The sequence below is a fragment of the Carassius carassius genome, chromosome 32 (genome assembly GCF_963082965.1).
Source record: "Carassius carassius chromosome 32, fCarCar2.1, whole genome shotgun sequence".
Classification (NCBI taxonomy): Eukaryota; Metazoa; Chordata; class Actinopteri; order Cypriniformes; family Cyprinidae; genus Carassius; species Carassius carassius.
Genome location: NC_081786.1, coordinates 3,650,849 through 3,674,474, shown reverse-complemented (window position 1 = coordinate 3,674,474; position 23,626 = coordinate 3,650,849). Strand labels below are relative to the sequence as shown.

Sequence of the window (23,626 nt, the reverse complement as noted above, 5' to 3'; positions counted from 1 at the left end):
ATCTCCCTTCTTTTAGCCAATCACAAGAATGCACCCCACGTGGGGGATTGTTTACTTATAAGCCAATCAGCGAACGACTCTCTTTCCTCAGCGAACAACTCACTTTCCTCACGCAGCGAACGACTCACTTTCCTCAGCGAATGATTCACTTTCCTCAGGCAGCGAACGACTCACTTTCCTCAGCGAACGACTCACTTACCTCACGCAGCCGGCGACCCACTTTGCGCAGCCGGACACCCACTTTGCGCAGCAGGAGACTCACTTTCCGCAGCCGGAGATATCCTCTCGCAGCGAACGACTCACTTTCCTCACGCAGCGAACGATTCACTTTCCTCACGAGTCATGCAGCGAACGACTCACTTTCCTCTCGCAGCGAATGACTCATTTTCCTCACGCAGCGAACGACTCACTTTCCTCACGCAGCGAACGATTCACTTTCCTCACGAGTCACGCAGCGAACGACCACGACTCACTTTCCTCACGCAGAGAGCAACTCACTTTCCTCAGCGAACGACTCACTTTCCTCACGCAGCCGGAGACCCACTTTTCGCAGTCGGAGAGACACTTTCCTCTCGCAGCGGACCACTGACTCTCTCTTCATGTAGGGGCCGAATATTAAAATTAAAGTGACTTCTATATTACATCCTAAGGATGTTTAGATATATTTAAATATCCAAAAAGGTGTAATTTTTTTTTACTTTCATTAAAATATTTCAATAAAATGAAATAATTGCCTATTGCAAATTTATGAATCCATGGTTAACTTTTTTTCTGCAGTCACTGGGCTATATGTATTGAGACATTTTTTTATTTATATTTTGTAAAAAATAAACCTGAATTGTAATCTAAACATCTGTATTTTCATACAATTTCATAAATAAGTAGGCTATAATATGCCGCACCACAGGCATATCGCGCTGTGTGAACGCGCTCATGTGATTGGCTTATAAGTAAACAATCCCCCACGTGGAGTGCGTTCTTGTGATTGGCTATAAAAAGGGAGCTATCTGATTGGTTGCAGATCATGCCCTGTTTAAAAAAAGGCATTTGTGTGTCGAGCCAAGTCAGGGGAGTCTCAAAATTCACACACAAATGCAGTGAAGTTCACAGACCGCAAGCAGTTTGTAAATCAAGATATATGTGTGTGTGCATCAGAAATACATTTCTGAATCTTGTCCTGTCCATTTCTGAATCTTGAGTGCATTTGTAAATGTTGTTTGCATTTCTGAATTGTGTGTGTATTTCTGAATTTTGTGTGCATTTCTGAATTTTGTATGCATTTGTGAATCTTCTGTGCTTTTTAAATTTTGTGTGTGCATTTGTAAATTTTGTGCGCATTTGTGTATTCTGTGTGTGTATTTATGAATAATGTGTGTGCATGTATGAATCATGTGTGTGCATATGTGAATGTATAGTGTGCATTTATCTTTATTGAGACTCTTTTGGCTCCATAAGGGTCCCATATAGCAGATATGCTTAAGTGTAATATTGTTGCAAAATGCAACTATATTATTACCAAAGTCTTTATGTAAAATATATATGTATGTCCAGTTTTATCCAAACACATGAAGTAACTGAGCTACTTAATTGCTTGCATCATCAGAAAATCTGTGTATATATGTGTGTATATATGTATGTATATATGTATATATATACAGGTCCTTCTCAAAAAATTAGCATATTGTGATAAAGTTCATTATTTTCCATAACGTAATGATAAAAATTAAACTTTCATATATTTTAGATTCATTGCACACCAACTGAAATATTTCAGGTCTTTTATTGTTTTAATACTGATGATTTTGGCATACAGCTCATGAAAACCCAAAATTCCTATCTCAAAAAATTAGCATATCATGAAAAGGTTCAAGGAGCTATTAACCTAATCATCTGAATCAACTAATTAACTCTAAACACCTGCAAAACATTCCTGAGGCTTTTAAAAACCGCAATCATGGGTAAGACTGCTGACCAGAAGGCCATCATTGACACCCTCAAGCGAGAGGGTAAGACACAGAAAGAAATTTCTGAACGAACAGGCTGTTCCCAGAGTGCTGTATCAAGGCACCTCAGTGGGAAGTCTGTGGGAAGGAAAAAGTGTGGCAAAAAACGCTGCACAACGAGAAAAGGTGACCGGACCCTGAGGAAGATTGTGGAGAAGGACCGATTCCAGACCTTGGGGGACCTGCTGAAGCAGTGGACTGAGTCTGAAGTAGAAACATCCAGAGCCACCGTGCACAGGCGTGTGCAGGAAATGGGCTACAGGTGACGCATTCCCCAGGTCAAGCCACTTTTGAACCAGAAACAGCGGCAGAAGCGCCTGACCTGGGCTACAGAGAAGCAGCACTGGACTTTTGGACAAATTTTGCATGTCATTCGGAAATCAAGGTGCCAGAGTCTGGAGGAAGACTGGAGAGAAGGAAACGCCAAAATACCTGAAGTCCAGTGTCAAGTACCCACAGTCAGTGATGGTTTGGGGTGCCATGTCAGCTGCTGGTGTTGGTCCACTGTGTTTTATCAAGGGCAGGGTCAATGCAGCTAGCTATCAGGAGATTTTGGAGCACTTCATGCTTCCATCTGCTGAAAAACCTTATGGAGATGAAGATTTCATTTTTCAGCACGACCTGGCACCTGCTCACAGTGCCAAGACCACTGGTAAATGGTTTACTGACCATGGTATTACTGTGCTCAATTGGCCTGCCAACTCTCCTGACCTGAACCCCATAGAGAATCTGTGGGATATTGTGAAGAGAAAGTTGAGAGACGCAAGACCCAACACTCTGGATGAGCTTAAGGCCGCTATCGAAGCATCCTGGGCCTCCATAACACCTCAGCAGTGCCACAGGCTGATTGCCTCCATGCCACGCCGCATTGAAGCAGTCATTTCTGCAAAAGGGTTCCCGACCAAGTATTGAGTGCATAACTGAACATAATTATTTGAAGGTTGACTTTTTTTGTATTAAAAACACTTTTCTTTTATTGGTCGGATGATATATGCTAATTTTTTGAGACAGGCATTTTGGGTTTTCATGAGTAAAAGACCTGAAATATTTCAGTTGGTGTACAATGAATCTAAAATATATGAAAGTTTAATTTTTATCATTACATTATGGAAAATAATGAACTTTATCACAATATGCAAATTTTTTGAGAAGGACCTGTATAATGTATATATGTATGTGTATATATGTATAAGAATAAAATCAAGTAGCTGAGTTTTGCTATATACTGTAGTTTTTGTTACATATTGAAGATATTAAGATATTTAAAATATTTAATCAAATATTTAAAAATATTTATCTTATGTATAAAATAAATATTGTATAATTATATTAAATGTAATATTTAACTTTAATAGATATGTCTTGGTGTATGTGTAATTTAATTTTATTATATTAAATTCAGAAAAAATTATATTTCCACTCAAGTAAAACAAAAATGTATTGTTTATTAAAATACTTTGTAAATATTAAATTTGTCTTAATTTTATAATGAGAAGTGTATACATGTGTATTATTATATATGTCATAATTAATTATATACATATGAAATACATAAATACATATATATATATATATAATTTATAACCTCTGTTTTAATGCGTGTCTGTTGAGCTTCCTCAGAGATTGTCATATAGCTGTGCTTGTTTAGACACGTATACATACGTTTAAAGAAGCCTGAACTCAAATAAGCTTTGGGTTTTCCCTTTGAACGCAGGTTCACCCCCTCCAGCCACAGAGCCATGGAGGAACGCCCGGCATACGGGAGCACGCCTCGACTCAACGAGCAGCTGTCCCATCACAGCAGCCTTCACTGCCTCGACAGCCAGTCCAGACACAGCAGCGCCCGAGACCTGAGCGACGCGCCGGCCGCTAACATCACGCATGCATCCAGTGTGAACCGCCTGGCGGAGGAGGACGGGACAAGTGCGTAACGCAGAGACTGACACGAGAGGAATGGGAGAGTCCCTGTTCTGTAGCTGCTAACAGACAGATGTGTTTTTGGCAGCAGCAGGGGAGTCAGAAACTCAATGCATGTGTTTTGACAGAGCCGTCCTCTGGATTTGTCCCATTGCGCACCTGAGTAAAAGACATGTTTTCTTAGACACTACAAAGTTCTGCCAGATGAAGTTTACTGCATGTGATAAAGCAACATAAGGACGGGCCGCAGCTGTCCGACGGGAGATTTTTCCCATTACATCCATCACACAACCCAGTTTAAAGAGTTAATGGATCACGATGCTTCAAGATTGATGACTGTCCCATTAGAGATCAGGTTTCAAGCCCTTGAAAGCCGAAGGATGGTTCAAAGAGAGGGAGGATCAGTGGTTTTGTGCCTCTAGCAAGCTGTATTTGGTTTCTGATGGTAGTTTGGTGGAGAAAGCATGGGGGAATGATGTACCAGAGTCCTCACCAACACCTGATGTGCTTTTTCTTTGGCCGCTTGACGGCTGCCTACCTCATCACATCAGATCGCACTTCCCTCCCCACACTCATGTCACATTGCAGAATCGTCTTTCAGAACATCATCTTACACACAGATGCTTTCCGCCCATGTGTACAGGAGTCTTAAGCTTTGTAAATGGTGCTTCTTTCTAGTGTTGCGTCATGAATATTTCAGCAGGCCAGAGCTCATGCACCATGTTTATGGAACATAGACACATGTTGAATTTTCATGAATCCTGCTGTTTTACGATGCTTTAAAAGTGAAGTTGAGTGTTTTTGTTTACGTGTTGGATGAGATTACAGTGGTACTCAGTGCCTAAACATGTGACTTTGGACCTGTGCTTTGTAAAAGCTGTTTTTCTGATCGCTGTTACTGCTTCTACTGTACCTTTGCCTTCGGTTTGCCTTCTGTCCACTTAACTAATGAGGAACAATATAGCACTTTAACTGTGGCTATCTGTTGAATGTGTAGGCATTAAATCCAGTCATAGAGTCATCCAAGATTTCAAATAAAGCTTTTGTAAAAACAAATTAATAAATAAGTAAAAGATGTTTTGTAGTTCCCAATTTTATTGAAATAGTCCGATAATAAGCTTTCCATGTGAAAAGTGGTGTCTAAACCAATACAAATAACAGTACTCCACCTTAAATACACTTGTGCAAAAAAAGAAATAAGAAAAGGTCTACATTGCAGTATGGAGTAATTCATGTTCATGTCCCAACCATTCAATAAAATACAATAAAAATAAAACAATTCAGCCGTACAGTCCTTAAAACAAGTGATTACACCTATGACATGCAAATCTGTACACAGTCTTACAAAAATCTAAATCAAGAAATTATATGATATGAAGTAGCAATTCACTAACAAGGCAAACAAAATCCTCATGTGAAATGCAAGTGTGAATGTGTCTTTTAACAAATCTCCAGTCATCATCTCTCATTCTACCTACACGGATCAGTTTACACTGATTTAAAAAAAAAACTAAGGCACCTCCCGCTCTAATATTGGTCTATTCTGTACTAAGTAACAGTCCTAAAGATCAAACGACGTCTTGTCATTTCTACCATCTCGATTCTCCTCCATGCAAACATATAATCATTGGTTCTAACATACCTGAGAACATTTCAAACAGGTTTCCTGTTCATGTTAATACCATAACCCTGGCAATTTTTTTCTAACCCGTTACAACCTTATTAGAATAAACCTGTATTATGAATATTATTTTTTTGTTTGGAGTTAACCATGATCATGGATTTGAGCAAATGCTTAACTAAGGTCCCGAGTGATATCTGAGCTCATTTTAAAATGTATGTGCCGAATTCGCTCCACAGTGAAGGTTTCAATAGTGCTTGCATATAATGGAACATACTAAATGCTGGCAATACTAGAATTAATAAAACCACGGGTACATATGCACAAACTTTCATTACTTCTGTACTTGGATGTGCTTCAATACTGAAAGGTCATTAATTTTTTCAGCATACTTTAAAAAGAATAGTTCACTCAGAAAAAAAAAATTCTGTCATTCCAAACCTTTGCTCTTGTAATCTTATTTTTATGTTAGAGTTTTCAGCAATATTTAATTATATTTAATTTCAAGTAACATTTGTTTTTTGAAAAAAATAATAAAAATTAATAATACATACGGGCTACAAAGTGTAGTCCATTACTGATTCCAAATTACAAGATAAAAATTGTAATCAACAATGTTATCTATTACAGAACACATTTTAGCTAATATAATCTGACTACTTTTGCTTAACTTTATTGGACAAAGTAAGCTATCAAGGTTTGCAAAAACATAAGGGTGAGTAAATGTACATTTAGATTATTGAGTGAGCTATTCCTAAAAACAATCTGGTATATTTGGGAATTCAGAACAGCATCTAGATATACAATGAGCGTTATAAATATGCTTTGCAAAAGCAAGCAGTAATGCATGTGAATAATTCCTAAATGCCAATTAGTGTATGTAACCAGACAGAGGGACAGCTGAAATAGTTGTGCTGATGAGGTTTTGTTGGAGTCGTAATGGCTTTGCTCTCTAATCTGAGGTATTCTGAGGTTCAGAGGATGTTTGATAGTCTGACCCTGCATGTTTAAAACATCACTACAGCAGCTTTACTGTACGTCCTCGATTTATTTATATCAAATGACCTAATCTCCTGCTGGTCCTCGGGGTCCCAGTTTATCCATCATGTTTTAGAGGAAGTAAGTTTGAAGCATTGAAGCCCTTTAAATGCTCCACCTGATGAGTTTAGGGTTTCTCCATGTCACACAAACATGAAGCACTCTGAATCTAGTGGTCCAGGTTACACTACATGTTATATTCACATGTACACCTTAGGCAAAGTTTGGTTTTTGTGAGTTGGAAAACAAAATTATAAAACACAAAATAAAATACTAAAAGAATAACAACTGACATTAATATTTAAAGAAAAAAAAACTCTTTGGAAACAGCATTATTGCTTCGGTAACAGAACCGTGAAGCACAGATGTAGGCAAGAGTAACATGAACAAGGCTGCAGTGAATCTCTGTTACATTCAGCACAACAGCTTATTTATGATCACATGACTGTACGTGTTTACATATCTTTGATTTGTCTGAATGATAGATCTTGCTCACAATATGCAACAACATTCATGAAACACTAGGAGACTGCTTCCATGTAAATTGTTCTTAGAAAACATTCTTGCGTCGGTTTTGTTAAATATTGCTTGATTTAAAATTTCATTCAACGATGCACTAAATTTAAGACTGCCACCCTTGTATATATATGTATAATATTGTATTTTTTGCAAGTGTACACAATGTTTTTTTACAAACATTTTCATTGTAGCTTTCTCTATCTCACATTCCATGCAACAATTCACTCAAGAATTATTTCAAACAATTTTATGATAGTTTTGTTCAAACGACAATTTACGTATGACTGATTTAAGACCTTGTGGCGAAATTTAATGGCAACCTTGTGAATCTTGCACTGAATGTGAATTTATGCAAGAACGGTTTTATAAAATGTTATTGCAACCGTGTAAATCTTGCATTCAATGGGAAAATTTACAATAATTGTTTTATGAACAATTTGCTGTGGCCTTATGTACCTAGCTTTCAGTTCAATATTATACAAACTGATTTTATGAATGTGAATGTTTAATGCAACAATTTACACAGCAATGTTTTTATGAAGATTTTCACTGCAAGCTTGTTTACGTCATATTCGATGGAAAATTGTAAAAAAGTATGGCTTTACGAACAATTTACACAAAACTGTTCTCCATGTGTTTTATGAATGAGGCCCAATGTTTTTTATGTAGTGTTCCCTTGCAAGTCTTGACAATTTAGTGGAATTATGAAAAACTACCATATCTTGACAAAATAATGCTTAAATTGACAAGATTTCTGCATAATTGACTAGAACCTTGACATGGAAAATAAAAAGGAAAGAAGACTCTCTCAAAGCCAAGTCACTTATTTAACAACAGAATATATATTATACTCTACTTAAACTCTATTTACATTATTGAACTCAGAATCTATTCTTGAACTCTGACCTCTGACTGTGATGGTCAGCATGGCACTGGAGGGTAGAGGCTGAGTTATACAGTAGTGCCGCTCTATCGATTGGGGCTGAGCTCAATTGAAGTGTTCATGTTTTATCACATGGGATGGAATGCCAAGAACAGTTTCCCATGATCCTCAATGAATGTTTTCATGATCTTTAGTGTTATGTGTTTAAAGTAATATCCCCCCGGTCCATTAAGACTTTTTTCTTGTGTTAGATGAGGCACACTTGTCAACAAACACAGATAAATTCACATTAAAGCTCTGTGTTTGTCATTTTTGACCGCGTCCACACTGGTGGCGGTAGGTGATGAGCTACACTCAGTGGTCTGTTCTCCCATCCAACACAGGAACAGGAACAGTGGTGATGGGTCCACTCAATAGGGATGTAAGGTGCACAGTAATGTGTGTGTGTGTACAACAATCACACGTGTAATGCATATGCACACCAATACATGCAAACACACACACATCTGGGCCCAGCGGCGTGTTTAGGAATATGATGTATAAGGAGTCAGCTCTCGGTCTCAGGTATATGCCTGACTCTCTCTGGGCCCCACAGGGAGTCAGAAGGAAGAGGGCAGGGGCAGAGCTCATGTCTCCCAGCCCAGGTGCTCACCACGCTCCAAAGACTGAGTCTTGCTCTTGTGTGGGGATGTAGGGCTCGGTGGGCCGCTCAGGTTGGAGCTGTTGGAGGCCGTGGAGTGACGTGGAGAGTCTGAGTCCTAAAGTTAAAACAAGAGGGAAAAGTTAGTGACAAAGCTTTGTTTTAATTCTGTAGAATTTAGGTTTTCTTGTCTATTTCGGTCAAACATCAGTCTTATCAGGCCAAAACTAATCAATGATGCGTTTATAAGGATGTTAAATAGAGATGTTCAAAACGACATTTTCAAAGTGAGTGAATTGTCTGCATGACAAGATGGAGTTAAAGAAGCTTGTATGGGTTCATGTGACCAGACACACATATCAGTAATTAGAATAAATAGTACAAAGGTTTGAAGATTTTTTTTTAAGAAATCAATATTATGATTTCTTCACACTATTTATTTAATAAATAGGGTGCATTAAATTGATTGAAAGTGGGAGTAAAAATGTACATTACAAAAAAAAAACAACTGACAACAACAAACTGGTTTTTTTTACTTTCTATTTATATTTTGAAAATCCTAAAGTCCTGAAATGCATCACTGTTTACACTAAAATATTAAAGCAGCACAACAGGTTTCAGGATTAGTAATAAGAAATGCTTAATCAGCACATGATAATGATTCAAATGATCATGAGACACTGAAGACTGGAGTAATGATGCTGAAAATTCAGCTTTTCAACATAGAAATAAATAGCAATTTACAATATATTAATGGAAAAGTTATTTTAAATTGTAATAAGTTCACAAAATAACTGTTTTACTTTATTTATTATTAAATATATACAGTTTATAAAACATTTAGAAATAATAATTTTTAAAAACCTTAAGAAAAATTGCTTTTTGCATAATATCAGGGACATTACTCACTTCAAAAGATTTGATGTCCAACTGTAATTGCTTTGAAATGTATTATTGAAGGTGCTGAATTCATTAGAAGTATTGCTTTGAAGGCTGTAGTGACAGTGCTTTAAAGATGAGGAATTTAAGAGACTTTACTGAGGTGATGGTTCCATGTTAAGTCTCACTGGACTGCTAAATCCAGTTAAAATCTCTAAGAACATATCTCTAAATTCTTCCCTTTAAAGCAAAACCACTGAAAATATTAATAAAAAAAAATAATTTGAATACTCAACATCACTAATTTCCTAGTTAGTAGCAGCTGTGACCATTTTGGTCCATCTGTTATATTCAAAGATAAATGCTGTAACTGTGGTATAAATATTGAAAAGTTAAAACTAGAAAACAAATTGAAATTACCAATCAAAATTGCTAAAAATGAGATACTTTACTGCATAAAGTATGCATACTGCACACTCAAAATTTACTTAAACCGTATCTGAACATATTTATCCATTTTCTTAGTTGTTGGCACATTTATTGGTTGACGTGGTCATCTCTAAATACCCAAACAGCATCCCATTAAATGGTCTATTACTAGCTTGAACCTCCACGACATCAATCCTCCTCTTCATAATATAAAGTGGATGGATAAAAGGGGCTATGTGATATATTAATGCTATTACTAAAGCTAGCAAACGCTGTACAGTTCCACCACCTACACAGATCAAACACGCTTTTAACAAGGAGACAACTCAACTAACCCATTTCCTCCATCTGATGTCTAGGACGGAGCTACAGGGTTCAGATCTGGGGGAGCAGGGTCATGTATGTTACCTTTAGCTTACTAAGCAGGGTCCTTAAAGCCCTTTTCAGATCAGGAGTCTTCTCTGTGGGTGACACTCCTGGACACTAAAGAGTCACACACAGCACCCACACGTCATTATGGAGTCAATGTACACAGAGTCAAACGTGGGGCTGAGATGCAGACTGCATGTGTGTGTGTGTGTGTGTGTGTGTGTAGGAGGAGTGTTAGCAGGTCAACACCTCAATCTGTGGATATGTGTCACTTCACACACTCAACACATGCATATAGCGTGAGAAAGAGAGGATAGAGACCCTCCAAACACATTCTTGCAGGTGAAGCAGAATGGATGCCTGGAATTGTATAACACACTTCTAGTGCTCTCTATAGAGTTTAGCATGATCAGCGGCACAAAGAGCTCCAGGAGTGAAACTTTTACCTGCTTTGATCAGTCTGGAGGTTGAATGAACGTTAAATCAACATTCACAAAAAGAACACTAAAATACACCTTTTGAAATCCCACTGGACTTGTCATTTGTAAAATCGAAACATTTCCACATGACTACAGATCTCAGCAGTATTTATTTTATCCATAGAGAACCATATTTTTTAGCAATAAACAAGTCTAGTTTTTAAAATACGTTACGGTACTTTTAAGAGTGTTTTTACATCCCTTTCAGAAACAAAGGCATCTGGAAAAGCGGGCATTGACAATTGTTGCTTGTACTTACCTCTCGGTCAAATTGGGACAGGGGAGCGTCACCCCCGCAGTCCATGCCTCCTCCGGACGACAGGGAGCCATCAGAAGGTGACGTCATCTGCCGTTTGGTGGAACCGTAGCTGCCAACGGAGAGGTCCTGTCTCAGTGCACTGCCATTTTGAGAAGAGGAGCCTGGGATATGGAACAGACATCAACAGATCTTAAAGACCTGAAAAGTTTGAATAACACTATGTCTGGCCCAATGTTAAATCAAAAAGGCTAAATTTCAAAGTTCAAAAGAGTGTTCAAAAATTCAAAAAGAATGTTTTAAAGTTAGAACATAAAAAAAAACCGTTTGGAAGTTCAAAAGACAGATCGAAAGTTCTAAAGACAATTTGAAAATTCTAAATACGGTCTGAACATTCAAAAGTTTGAAAATTTCCAGAGCAAACATTTAAAAAAAGATAGTTTAAATTAAGGTCAAACCGAAATGAAACGGAACTTGTCAATTCTTCATCAGCTGTTCTATATTCAAATGTCCCTAAACAACAAAATGACCCATCTGACAACATGTACGTCACTTTTAATTTACTTTCAAAATATCATAATTGTACCCCCAAATTGAATATTAGGCCTTTGTCCTATAAAACAGGCACTCTTGTTCTAAATGTCCAATTTAACTTGTTTTTTCTCTCTTAAAGGGGTCATATGATGCTGCTAAAAAGAACATTATTTTGTGTATTTGGTGCAATGCGATGTGTTTGTGTTTTAAGGTTAAAAAAACACATTATTTTCCAAATACTGTATGTTATTGTTTCTCCTCTATGCCCCACCTTTCTGAAACGCGTCGATTTTTACAAAGCTCATCATTCTGAAAAGCGAGGTGTAAGCTGATTGGCCAGCTATCCAGTGCATTGTGATTGGCCGAATGCCTCAAGCGTTTGACGGAAATGTTACACCCCTTACTATACTGTGATGCCATGTGTCCAATAAAACCCATTTGTTGCATCCAGTGGGGACATAATTACTGATTAATAATGACTTGTACTCTCTTTTTACACGTTGCGGATCACACTGCGTAAACAAACACATATTTCAGTACTCACGTGTGCCCAGGCCGCTGCTGGCACTCATAGATCGTCCTGGTTCAGGCCTGGCCTTGCTGATGGAGGGGATACTGACGGATGCTCCCAGGACACCACGGCTCTCCTGAGGACGCACATTCTGAGCAACAAAAACACAGAAAAAATCTCTTACATTACATATTACTGAAATAAAACAATCAATAACTTTACAAAGCACGGGTAGACTGTACATGATCTTAAATTATATAACGAGGGGGAAATGAAATTATTTTCTCAGTTTTTGAATTATCTACATAAAACAACCAGAATACACAATCCTTCGTTCCCATGTATGAAACCCAATGAAAAGATAAAAGTTTCTTGTAGCTTATAAACAATATCTGTTAGCTTTGAGGTCATACTTTCTATTTAATACAATTATTAATATTTAATATAAATATTAAATATATAACATATACTAATATCCATATTATTTAAATTAACAATATAAATTAATAAAATATACAAAATTAAATTTGCATTACATTTTTTTTTAAATTGCAAATATATACATTTAATAATAAAGCTTAAAAATTAAATAAAAATGAAGGGAGGGATGATTTAGCATGCAAGAATCAGATTGTAAATTAAAAATATTACATGTAACTGACACAGGTGGAAAAAAATTGGAACATAGATTTGTTTAAACAATATGAAAGTGAGCTAATGCATGTGGGAATATATTCATCCTCTTCAGAGAACAGATGGAGTGTATCTGTGCATGTCTCTCTGGTCCTACCAGAGAGCAGATGGAGGCGGGGGTCCCAGGGGCGGAGCTGAGGGACAGGGAGTGGGAGGACAGAGGGGAGGAGTCCTGGAACAGGAAGTTGTCAGCAGAGGTGACAGTCATGTGATAGACATGCTCAAAGCTTGTAGGGATGGAGATGAGGCGCAGACGAGGAGAGGGGAGAGGAGAACCAGGCTGCAGTGGAAACCCAGGAGGAGCAGATATAGAGAGATGGAGGAAAAAGAACGAAAAAATAGAGATGCATGCAACATGCATCTGCTTTTCTGCTCAGTACTGGTGTAAATAAGAAGAGGAAGATGTGAGGTCATTTAAAAGACAACATGAAAGCAAAATTTACCCTACTTCATAAATGTGGCTTATTCTAAAGGAAATAAAACTGTAGCAGGTTCTTGACCTGTGCAGCTTCACATGAAAAAAAAAAAGTCATATGTGGTTTTATGTTGTCTTTCAAACAAGCTCATCTATAAATCGCAAATAATAACAGTGAACATGGCTCATGCTCATTAAAACAGCTCTTAGAAACAGATGGATGGAGGCGTAGAGAAGCGGGAGAAGAATATGAGAGGTGACGTTCCTCCTGCTGTTAGCTGCTCCTACCATTGGCAGATCTTTCAGGATCTGGATCCCGTCTCCCGGGCCCATATGAACCACATGGTTGAAGTTTGTTGGGTTGGAAATTAACTTATTCCTCATTTCTGGGTCTTTCAGCATCTCCCTAAAGAGCATAAACAATGCAGTGAGACACACAGCACTCTCTCAAAACTAGAATTGTTAAATTGTTAGACTGAATGCAATGGAAGTCGCTTTGGATAAAAGCATCTGCTAAATGCATACATTTCATTTAATTTAATTTAATATCAGGGCTACACGTTAAAAACTGATATTGCGATATTTTGTTTTTGTCTAATATATATCGCTATTTGAAGAAAAAAAAAGGAATTTTAAACAGGTTACTTGAATAGCTATATTAAGAATGAATTCATTAATTGTAGGGTTAGGGTGATTTTGTTTATTTTATTTTTATTTGATTTAAATTCATGTTTTTATTATTTATTATCTATTAATATTTGGGGGGAAACAATAAAACAATGTTTACAATAACCAAATCAAACCTAACCATTTCAAAATCTGAAAATGCTCTTTCCACCTGAGTTTTCATAGGCCACATTCCCACTGTTACTGCGATTACTGATTTTTATATTTAGATTTCAGTATTCTTAAAAATAATAATATAATAAACATTATATTATAATAATACTGTAAAAGAAACCATGTAAAATAAATAATAAACGGTTTAATTTTAAAGTAAATTAATTTTTTTATATTTACGTCTTAATTTCTCATTTAAAAAAAAAAATTGTAAACCATCCAACTTTATTTTGATGGGTAGCTGTTCTCAGATGCTGAAACACTATTATGAACTACATGCATATAAATGCTGCACTTTACAGTGAAATCAGTAAAAAAATAAAAGTGTATTTCATTTATTTATTAAAGCATATATTTATTTAAATCAATGAAGATGGGCTGCACACTATATTGAAATAAAATAGATTTTTTTCATATGGTTTAATGCCCTTGTCAAATTCCTGTGATTTACTCAATATAATGACAGCCTGCAAATCCATTCGTTTTTGATATATCGTGTAGACCTACTTAGTAAATATGCAAAGAACATTAACTACATTAACTAAATAAAATTATGATTAGTAAGAACATTAAACTTAATCCCCAGGGGTTAATGGTTTCCTTTGGAAGTCACGATGTTAGTGTTGTTAGGCTTGAACATCACCTCCTATGCAGAGCTCTCTCCTCCTCCGGCACACGGAACGAAAAGCGGCGTTTGCTCGTCATACTGCGCACCATCTGTTTGCGGCTCTTATCAGATGTCTCTGGCACCACCAGCTCATCTCCCTCTGCACATCATTACACAGAACACAAAGCATTACACACATTTCACAACACATTAAACAACAACTTTGCATGAGCTGATGCACACTATTCACAAGACGCAGCATATTAAGTCAGTTCTTTACATTGTCACAACAATATGAAATCAAATTGGTCCCCATTCTCTTTCTAATGCATGCAAATCATTAAGAAAACAATCTGCATTGAAAATATTATTCAAAATGCATTAGCTTTGTTTTCTCTTTCTCTGAAACAACTTTTCTTTTTCTTTTCTTATTATTTATTTCCTGTTGAATATGCATAAATACTTGGGGTGGGAATATTCAGAAGCTGGATGAGCAGCTGTCTCACCTGCTGTCTTGTTTTTAAAGTAGATAAGCCGTACGGTCTCCAGCCCCAGCAGGTTCAGAGAGCCATCAGCGTTCAGAGGATGAACCTGCAATGCAGGCGACCCACAGCTCATTAACACACTGCACTTTCATTTACCACCTGCTTCGACGTATACATTTATTTCAGAGATATGAAAAACTCTCTCTGGAAGATGTCTGTCTTTCTTATAATGTGTTTTTTTATTTATAAAGATAAATGAAAAATGTACCCTTTTCAAAGGCATCGTCTGAATCCACTCCATAGTGTTGACGTCGAATACATCCACTGCATTCTCACTATACACTGACAGATAAGGTGCATTATAACCTGCAAGACAAGAGTCACAGAAAACGGTTTTAATTTTCAATTTTGTTAAAAACACTAACATTAAGTGTGAGAAGCAATAATCTTTATAAACCCCACTAACTATTAAGCAAGCTTTCCAACATATGCAAATAAACAATCTTTATGAGTGTCATAAACTATGAGCAAATTCTCAATTTGAGTGCCTAGATTTATTTTGTTTTTTATAAAATCATGTATTATGATATGCATTTCAAATATTTATTATACTATACATATACCCAAGATCTATTTTTTTATTTGAATAAAATATTTAAACTTTACATCAAAACAATGCAGAAATATTACTTTGCCTACAATTTTTAAATTATACCTCATTATTTTCATATATCATTACATTAGACTATACATATTGTAAATTGAGTACAGTATTAAAATTTAGGCTTGTCATGTACTTCACGTTTGACGATGGAAATGTAATTCATTATTTTGAGTGCAGTAATTTCATCTTGAACCTTGTGGATTGGTATTACCATACTGTAAACAAGTGAACACAAGCCATATTAATCAGTACAGAAACACTGATGGTCACTCACGACATGCGGTGGGCGTAGCCGGCCACATCAGTTCCTGTTGTCGAGACCGTCTGCCCTGACAGTCCACGTACACGCCGATACTGCTGAAGCACAGGAGCAGCTCTTTACTGGAGATCTCCACTGCGCAGAGAGCGTCCATGTTACGCATCTCAATGAAGCCCAGGGTGTGATCGTCAGGGTGGAGGAGGGTGGAGATACTTGCATCCCCCTGAAGATTATAGCGCAGGAACCTGGACAGGAAGCCCACGCAGAGCTTGTCGCCCTGGAGCCCCATCCACTGCACGGATCCTTGGACGAGGATATCCCCCAGCTTCCGATGGCGCGTTTTGGTCTTGTTGAGCTCGTAGATCATCACCTTGTCAGGTTTTTTCATGGACACAAAGAGGTATGTGAGCGATCCTTGTCTGATCGTGCCCGAAACCAGAGTTTGGCAGCCTTTGGTCTCCGCTATCTTGTGAAAATTGGCCTCATCCAGTGTCGCCATTGGGTAGAGCCGCACATGCCTGTTTCGGCCCGATATCACAGCGATTAACTGTTCGGATGGGATCAACTCAATCTGATGGACCTTTTTATTGTCTCCTACCTTGATAATCTCTGTGAATAAAAACATATAAACAGTAAGTGGCAAAGAAATGCAGTAAGTCACCTATAAATGCAGCGGACTAAAGTGCAGTGAACTCAGATAAAGCTTATAATTACACTTACCATCTTTGGTAACATGAATAATGTACAACCCCTCCTCATTGCCCAGGGCTATCCTCTCATGATCTGCAGATAAACAGAAACGTAGTTCAAATAAACTGAAAGCAGAGTTTAATAAAACAAGGCTGGACTGAAATCGTGCAAATCGTGAAATAGTGCAGACTAGTTGTGTAAATTTGTATTTTTTAAAGGAGGGATTTTTCTTCTGATGTAAATACGTTGTTGTACATTAGCTCAATTGTGTTGAACCTAAGTTGTCTGTCTGAAATAAACTAAACTAAAAAAAAAAACTAAAACACAAACTAAAAAGGAGGATTTTTCTTACGCTTTTGAAATTCTAACATTCAATGTATCATGTAATTATTAAAAACAATTCAGACTACCTTTATATATTATTTTTATTCATTAAATTATATAATACACACACACACATACATACACATATATATATATATATATATATATATATATATATATATATATATATATGTGTGTGTGTGTGTGTGTGTGTGTGTTTTATGATATAATAATACATAATGAATGTAGAATTATAATATATAATAATATAATTCTATAATATAATGAATAAAAATAAATAAACACACACACTATAAACCCAAGATTATTGGTGCATGTGGTTGACTGTACCTATAATAGCAGCAGACTGTGTGGATTTGATGAGAGGCAGTGCACTGTCATACGCTTCTTTAGGGAAGTAAACAAAGCGTTCTTTCAGTTTGCTCTTCTTCAAGAGACGGTGCAGCTCGTTCAAGAGGCCGACCCACTTGGTTCTTTCCTGATCGCTGTCAGCCAGAATCAAGATGGAGCATTTCTTATTGCTGGATGCAGAGAGCTGGGATGCTGTCACCTGCAGGAGAGGAAGAGGAGGACAACTTTGAAATGCATCACCTGTATTTATTTTTAAATTACAACATAAAACTTATCAATATAAAGTTGTTAAAAACAAAAGTGGAAAAAAATACTCACCCTAAAAATACAGGGAATGTCCTTTCTATTCGCATGAATGACATCTGATTCCAAAACTGAGCTAACAGAAAATTCCTCATCCCTGAAACCAAAAGAGAGCGCTTTAGCTGTCATGCAAACACAGAAATCAGAATCAAACATAGGCTCAGATGGGACTTCCGCTTCTGGCCGAATGGAGTGAGCAACGAAGTTAGGCAGCTCCGCAAAAGTTTTATAAATTTAAATATCCTGGGTCAATGAACATCGCCCTTTGTCAGTAATTTACCTATAAAAATAATTTAGGACAATATTTGATATGAAGGGCACTCGGAAATACACACAAAAAACTCTACAAGCCACACAAGCACCGGTTGGCACTGCTCCGGTTAACAAGGCAACAAGGCCTCAACCGGCACTGCGAATGCTATTGCAGCACAGGCTGACAAAGCCCCGGCTAACACTGCTCCAGATAGTGAAGCTCTGGCCTGCTCACAAGATGAAGGCGTGATGGCGGAAGAAGAAACGCCTCTCTCACTGGGAATATTTTGAGGTGAACTACGTGCTTACCGCGAAAATTTAAAGAATGATATTAAAGCGGAAATCGAGATTATGCATCCAGATATACGCAAAGACATCACATCGCTACGGGAGGAAGCTAAAGCGGACATCAACACGCTCCGAAACGAACTTTCACAGAAAATAGAAACATTGCACAGAGCCCACACTGAAACGGCAGACACACAGAGAGAGATGGAAAGATCTCTCTGCGATGTTTCGGATAAAATAACCGCCATGGACAAAGCACACGCAACCTTACAGAAGGACTACAATAAACTGCAGGAAAAATACATGGACCTGGAGAACAGAAGTCGCAGGCAAAACCTACGCATCTGAAGCATTTCACCTGGGGTAAGGAGTAAAAAAACTGGACTGTAGGGATGTTGCGGTGACGGATTTTTTCCACCGGTTAATCGACGTGTAAAAAAAACGGTAATCCCGGTGTCACCGGGGTTGCGTGTCGGGGATTTCGGGTGGCCGAAAATGCGGTCGTGCAGACGTGCACATGTCTCAATTTACTTTCACTTTAATTAGCGGCAATTCAGTAGCATTTGTTTGAATTAATCATTGGTTAATTTATTTTATTCTTAATAAAAATACACAAAACAATAAGACACTCGCTTGTATTACACACATCTTTATTGCAAAATGAATAATAACTTAACACACCATGCAAAAACTAAACAAAAGCACTTATGAAACACCTTTAAAGTGCATTTATTAACAAAACGAACCACTGCACACATCGTGCAAGTATCAAACAACACTCGTTAAATAATTATAAATATTCATTAAATAAAGTGCCTGCCTTTTTCAGCAAAAAAAAAACACCGCACAACCATCGAATATGAAACGAACGAACATCAAAAATTTCATTAAATAAGGTAGCCTACCCGAATAATCACTGGACACTTAAGTGCAAAAAAAAACTAATATAAAAATTAAACTCACGTTAAGCTGTTAAAAAAAAGAGGTAGGCCTATTAACTGCATACACCGTCCAAAAAGTTATAAATAGGCTAAATGAGAAACAATAAACGAAAAACCTTCATTTTAAATTGCAACAGTTCGCTTTGAAACCAGATCTTCCGCCATCCTTTGCCAGTTAGCTCGCCTCACTCTCCTCAAATGATAAATGAAATCGGACACCTGCTGCTTTACTGCGGCGCTCGTTCCGCTTACGCTAAATTACGAAGGCACGTAGTCACTAACTGAATTAAGTGCTTTATTGCTATAGGCTAAAACTTCAACACGATGGGGACGGTGCCGGTGGTCAAGTGCTATGACCGGTAGGTGGGTTAAACACCGTGTACCACCGGTAACACCGACTATCGCAACAAGTCTACTGGACTGTTGCTCAGTGGTCCACAGTCCTCTTTTCAGATGAAAGTAAATTTAGCATTTCATTTGGAAATCAAGGTCTGGAGTCTGGAGGAAGACTGGAGAGGCACCCAAAGTCCAGTGTGAGGTTTCTGATGTCAGAGATGATTTGGGTGCTGTGATGTCTGCTGGTGTTGCTCCATTGTGTTTTATCAAGTCCAGAGTCAATGCAGCCATCTACCAGGAGATTTTGGGAGCACTCCTATCTTCCATCTGCTGACAAGCTTTATGGAGATGCTGATTTCCTCTTCCAGCAGGACGTTAGCACCTGCCCACAATGACACAACCAATTCCAAGTGGTTTGCTGACCATGATACTACTGTGCTTGATTGGCCAGCCAGCTCACCTGACCTGAAGCTCACAGATAATCTATGGGGTATTGTGAATAGGAAGATAAGTAACATCTGACAAACAATACAGAGGAGCTGAAGGCCGCTATCAAATCAACCTGGGCTTCAATAATGCCTCAGCAATGCCACAGGCTGATTGCCTTCATGCCACGCCACACTGAAGCCCATGTTGTATTTGAGTATTGAGTGCATAATTAAACCTACTTTGGATTTTAATTTTTCTTTTTCTTTCAAAGTTTGGTTACCGCTACAGGCACAATTGAGGCAGTTACCAGCTCCTCGTAGGACCCAGGACAGGAGTCATAGCACACACACACACACACACACACACACAGAACATAAACGTCAGTGGCAGCACCATCGTCGTGTGTTTGACAACAGAAAAGCATGTAGTGAGAAGGTGGGTACAGAGTAATGGTTAGATTATTATTGTGCTTCAGCCTGCATCTGCCCTGACCCAATTCTTTAGCAACAAAACAAACAAACCCAGACCCCAACAGGACGGCTACGGTGGCCGAGAGAGCTAAACGTGCTGCAAATGACAAAAATCCCTGCAAATTATGAAAACATCTTCATCAGTTTGACAACACGTGCTGCAAATACTCACAATACAAACAAATAAAGAAATTTAATATTTAAGGGAACCGTAAAGTGACCAACATGGCTGGGACATTATTCATTAATGTTTTCTCTGAAAAGATCTTTGTTTATTTTAATAATCTTGGTCATAGATTCCTTAGCTTTTTTTTATGGATATTATTAGCCTAAATAAGCTGACTAAATACACAATTACTGTAACTGTGAAAGGTTATGTAAGCTGGCTAACTTACTTTTACCACTTACCTTACAAAAACTACACATAGCCTATGGTTTTACTATTGAAATGAATTCATTAATAAATACATTATATAAAAAAAGCAAACAATTTTTTTTTCACTGTTATCATTAACAAATTAACCATGGATTTACTACTCTAACCATAGTTTAACCATGGTATTTGTACAACTATGGTTATACAAATAGTAATCAATACTCAAAAATAAAAAAACTTTGTTTAAATTTTCTTTTTGTTGGGGTAATTTTGTTTGTGTTGAGTATTTACAGAGCGTTTCTGTATTTGTTTGTGTTGTGAGTATTTGCAGCATGTGTGCTGTCAAACTGATGAAGATGTTTTCTTAATTTGCTGGTGCTTTTTCTATTTGAACGCGTTTTGTGAAGTTGCAGCGCGTTGAGCTCTCTCGGCCACCGTGCCTCGTCCCCATTTTGAATTCTTCACCCCACACTTACGTGCGCAACCATGGCAATGACGATAGCGGAAACAAGTGAAGATGACACACAAGCATATTCAAACAAAAGCCAACATGGATAAGTTGTGTGAAACAACACAAAATCAACGTTACTCACCTATCAAAAAGAAACAAAGAAACCTCAGCGTCCGAATCGAGCCCTTCCCAATCCTTGAGTTTCTCTCCACTGCTGGAAAGCTACCCCGATATTTACGTGGGTCCTGCCTCTTGCCTGATTGTAAACCCTCTTTTTTTATCTGCCATCTCTCTCAATCTGTAGTCGATCTGCTAATATGCTAATTTTGAATAAAAGCATCTGCTAAATGACTTAATGTAAATGTCATGTAATATGCGCCCTGTTCACTCAAATTGAGCGCTCTCTTCTCGCTATCAGGACAAGACACGCCCCCTTACCGCTGATTGGCTACAAGTGTGTTTTGGGACTCGGTCAGACACTGCGGTCAAAAGTGTGTTTTAAAAAATCATTTAGTACACATTTAAGGAGCGGCGGGTCGGGTCGCTTCTACTTAGACTAATGTACATAGTGGAAACTCACTCATTAATCATCTGTTTACCAATAGAGCCTTTCATTGAGACACTGAGGGGGACGGATCTGGTTACTATGAATCTGCGGGGGGTCATGTCCCCCCCGTCCCTAGTGCCATCTGCGCGCCTGCCCCTAAACCCCGAGCAGAAAAGCGCCAGAGAGCGATGATAGCTCGCCAACATTACTACACCGACAGGGAGAAGATTCTGCAACTATCCAGGAGCAAAGGCAACCTATTTTACAAAGGATCACCTGTACATATTTTTCCGGATATGAGTCCAGAGGTCAGCAAGCTGCGAGCTTCTTTCAACCCGGTTAAGGTGAAACTACGCAACGCTGGAATACCCTATAGTCTGTACTACCCGGCAAAGTTGATCATAACGCTGGGCAACACCAAACATTCGTTCACTGACCCACGGGCAGCTGAAAAATTTATCAAAACCCAGGCCCCATCAACTGCACAGGGAGTAGAGGATTAAAGTTATTTGAGTATTCCTTTCAACAGACAATTGTGATACCACCAAGGAAAACATACTAAAAAGACACTTCTCTTTTGCCTGTAACACATGTTTAATTTAGAGGATATTGGAGTAAGGTTGATAGAGAGAAAAGGAGGGGGAGGAACAATTATGTGTTGATGGGTGGAATAGCTGGAGGTGTGGGTGTGTGTGTATGCGTGGGTGTATGTAGGTATATGCATATGTATATTTATTTTATGTATTTTATTATTATTATTATTTATTTATTTATTTTTTTACTCCTACCCCTTTAAAGTTTTGTTTGTCATTTATTTATTTTTTATTTATCTATTTTCTGTGCGTATTGGACACAAACTGATTTAAATTTCAAGTTTAGGGAAGGGGGTAAGGAGTCAAATTTAATTACTATACTACAGTGGTTTTCAACCTGTGGTCCGCGGCCCCTAGTGGGTTGCGGTGGTATTGCAGGTGGGCCGCCAATTATTTTCTGTTCATTTCAAGTCCATTCTAGGGCTGTGCGATTAAAAGAAATCGTCATAAGATCACGATTTGAGCGTGCACGATTTCTAAATCGCTTTAGCATGATTTTCCACGGCCCTGACCTCCCGCGGTATGCTATCCGATCCAATCAGAATGCAACACCCCTAGCATGAGAACAGAACAGACTGGGCATCTGTCTAACTCCAGGTTCACACACACTTTCTGTGATGCGCCTTTTTTCAGAGCCCATGTTAACGGATCAGAGCGTTCACACTGCACACGGTAAAAGGCTAGAAATAAAAACGTGCGAAAATAATTAATATCTAACACATGAGCATAGAGAGAGTTGTGAGTGCACAGGATGCAGTTTAAGTGAGATAAGACACGTTTTAAGTGCGCACACTCTCTCCGCGCAGAGCAGCGTGTATCTGAGCAAGCACGTCTGGTTTTGTGACAGCGCAAAGGAAATCTGCGTGCGAACAGAGAGATTTGCACTCATGCATTATTTTAATGTGCTTTTGCGTTATATTTATGCGCTCTCGCTGCTGACCGCATACACATACTGTATACACACTGCAAACACCTGAGGCACCGCTACAATTAATGAGCTCTATGAACAATGCATGGCAAAAAAAATAAAAAAATAAAGTCCCTGTACACGGGACACATTTTGTTACATCTTTACTATAGGGATAATTTTGACATATGTTCTAGAGACGTTACAACTTTTTGATAGTTCTTATTGGTTTTCTTTTAGAAATATGTTTCAAATTAATCCTGAATGCATTTATGACTGTAAAAGTATATCGGTGTGTGTCACAAT

At 37.9% G+C, this 23,626-nt stretch overlaps 2 protein-coding genes across 7 annotated transcripts in view; one reads left to right on the top strand and one right to left on the bottom strand.

Annotated features, from left to right (window-relative positions):
• Positions 1–4,972, top strand: part of LOC132112430 (frizzled-3-like) — a 34,146-nt gene extending 29,174 nt beyond the window's left edge. Inside the window, exon 7 of the mRNA XM_059519900.1 lies at positions 3,718–4,972. Within this exon, the coding sequence (XP_059375883.1) occupies positions 3,718–3,934 (217 nt within the window). The 3' untranslated portion in view covers positions 3,935–4,972. The remainder of the gene's footprint in view (positions 1–3,717) is intronic.
• Positions 4,973–8,301: 3,329 nt separating this feature from the next.
• Positions 8,302–23,626, bottom strand: part of cdc42bpaa (CDC42 binding protein kinase alpha (DMPK-like) a) — a 68,301-nt gene continuing 52,976 nt past the window's right edge. For 3 of the 6 annotated variants that reach the window (XM_059519894.1, XM_059519895.1, XM_059519896.1), the window contains 12 exons: positions 17,746–17,827; positions 17,407–17,626; positions 16,762–16,824; positions 16,057–16,650; positions 15,387–15,484; positions 15,140–15,224; positions 14,670–14,793; positions 13,475–13,592; positions 12,869–13,051; positions 12,112–12,229; positions 11,037–11,197; positions 8,302–8,739 (listed from right to left, as the gene is read on the bottom strand). In XM_059519894.1, the coding sequence (XP_059375877.1) occupies positions 8,608–8,739; positions 11,037–11,197; positions 12,112–12,229; positions 12,869–13,051; positions 13,475–13,592; positions 14,670–14,793; positions 15,140–15,224; positions 15,387–15,484; positions 16,057–16,650; positions 16,762–16,824; positions 17,407–17,626; positions 17,746–17,827 (1,978 nt within the window). In that variant the 3' untranslated portion in view covers positions 8,302–8,607. Of the gene's footprint in view, positions 8,740–10,337; positions 10,413–11,036; positions 11,198–12,111; positions 12,230–12,868; positions 13,052–13,474; positions 13,593–14,669; positions 14,794–15,139; positions 15,225–15,386; positions 15,485–16,056; positions 16,651–16,761; positions 16,825–17,406; positions 17,627–17,745; positions 17,828–23,626 lie in introns of all 6 variants that reach the window. The other 3 variants (XM_059519897.1, XM_059519898.1, XM_059519899.1) reach the window with 2 other exon arrangements.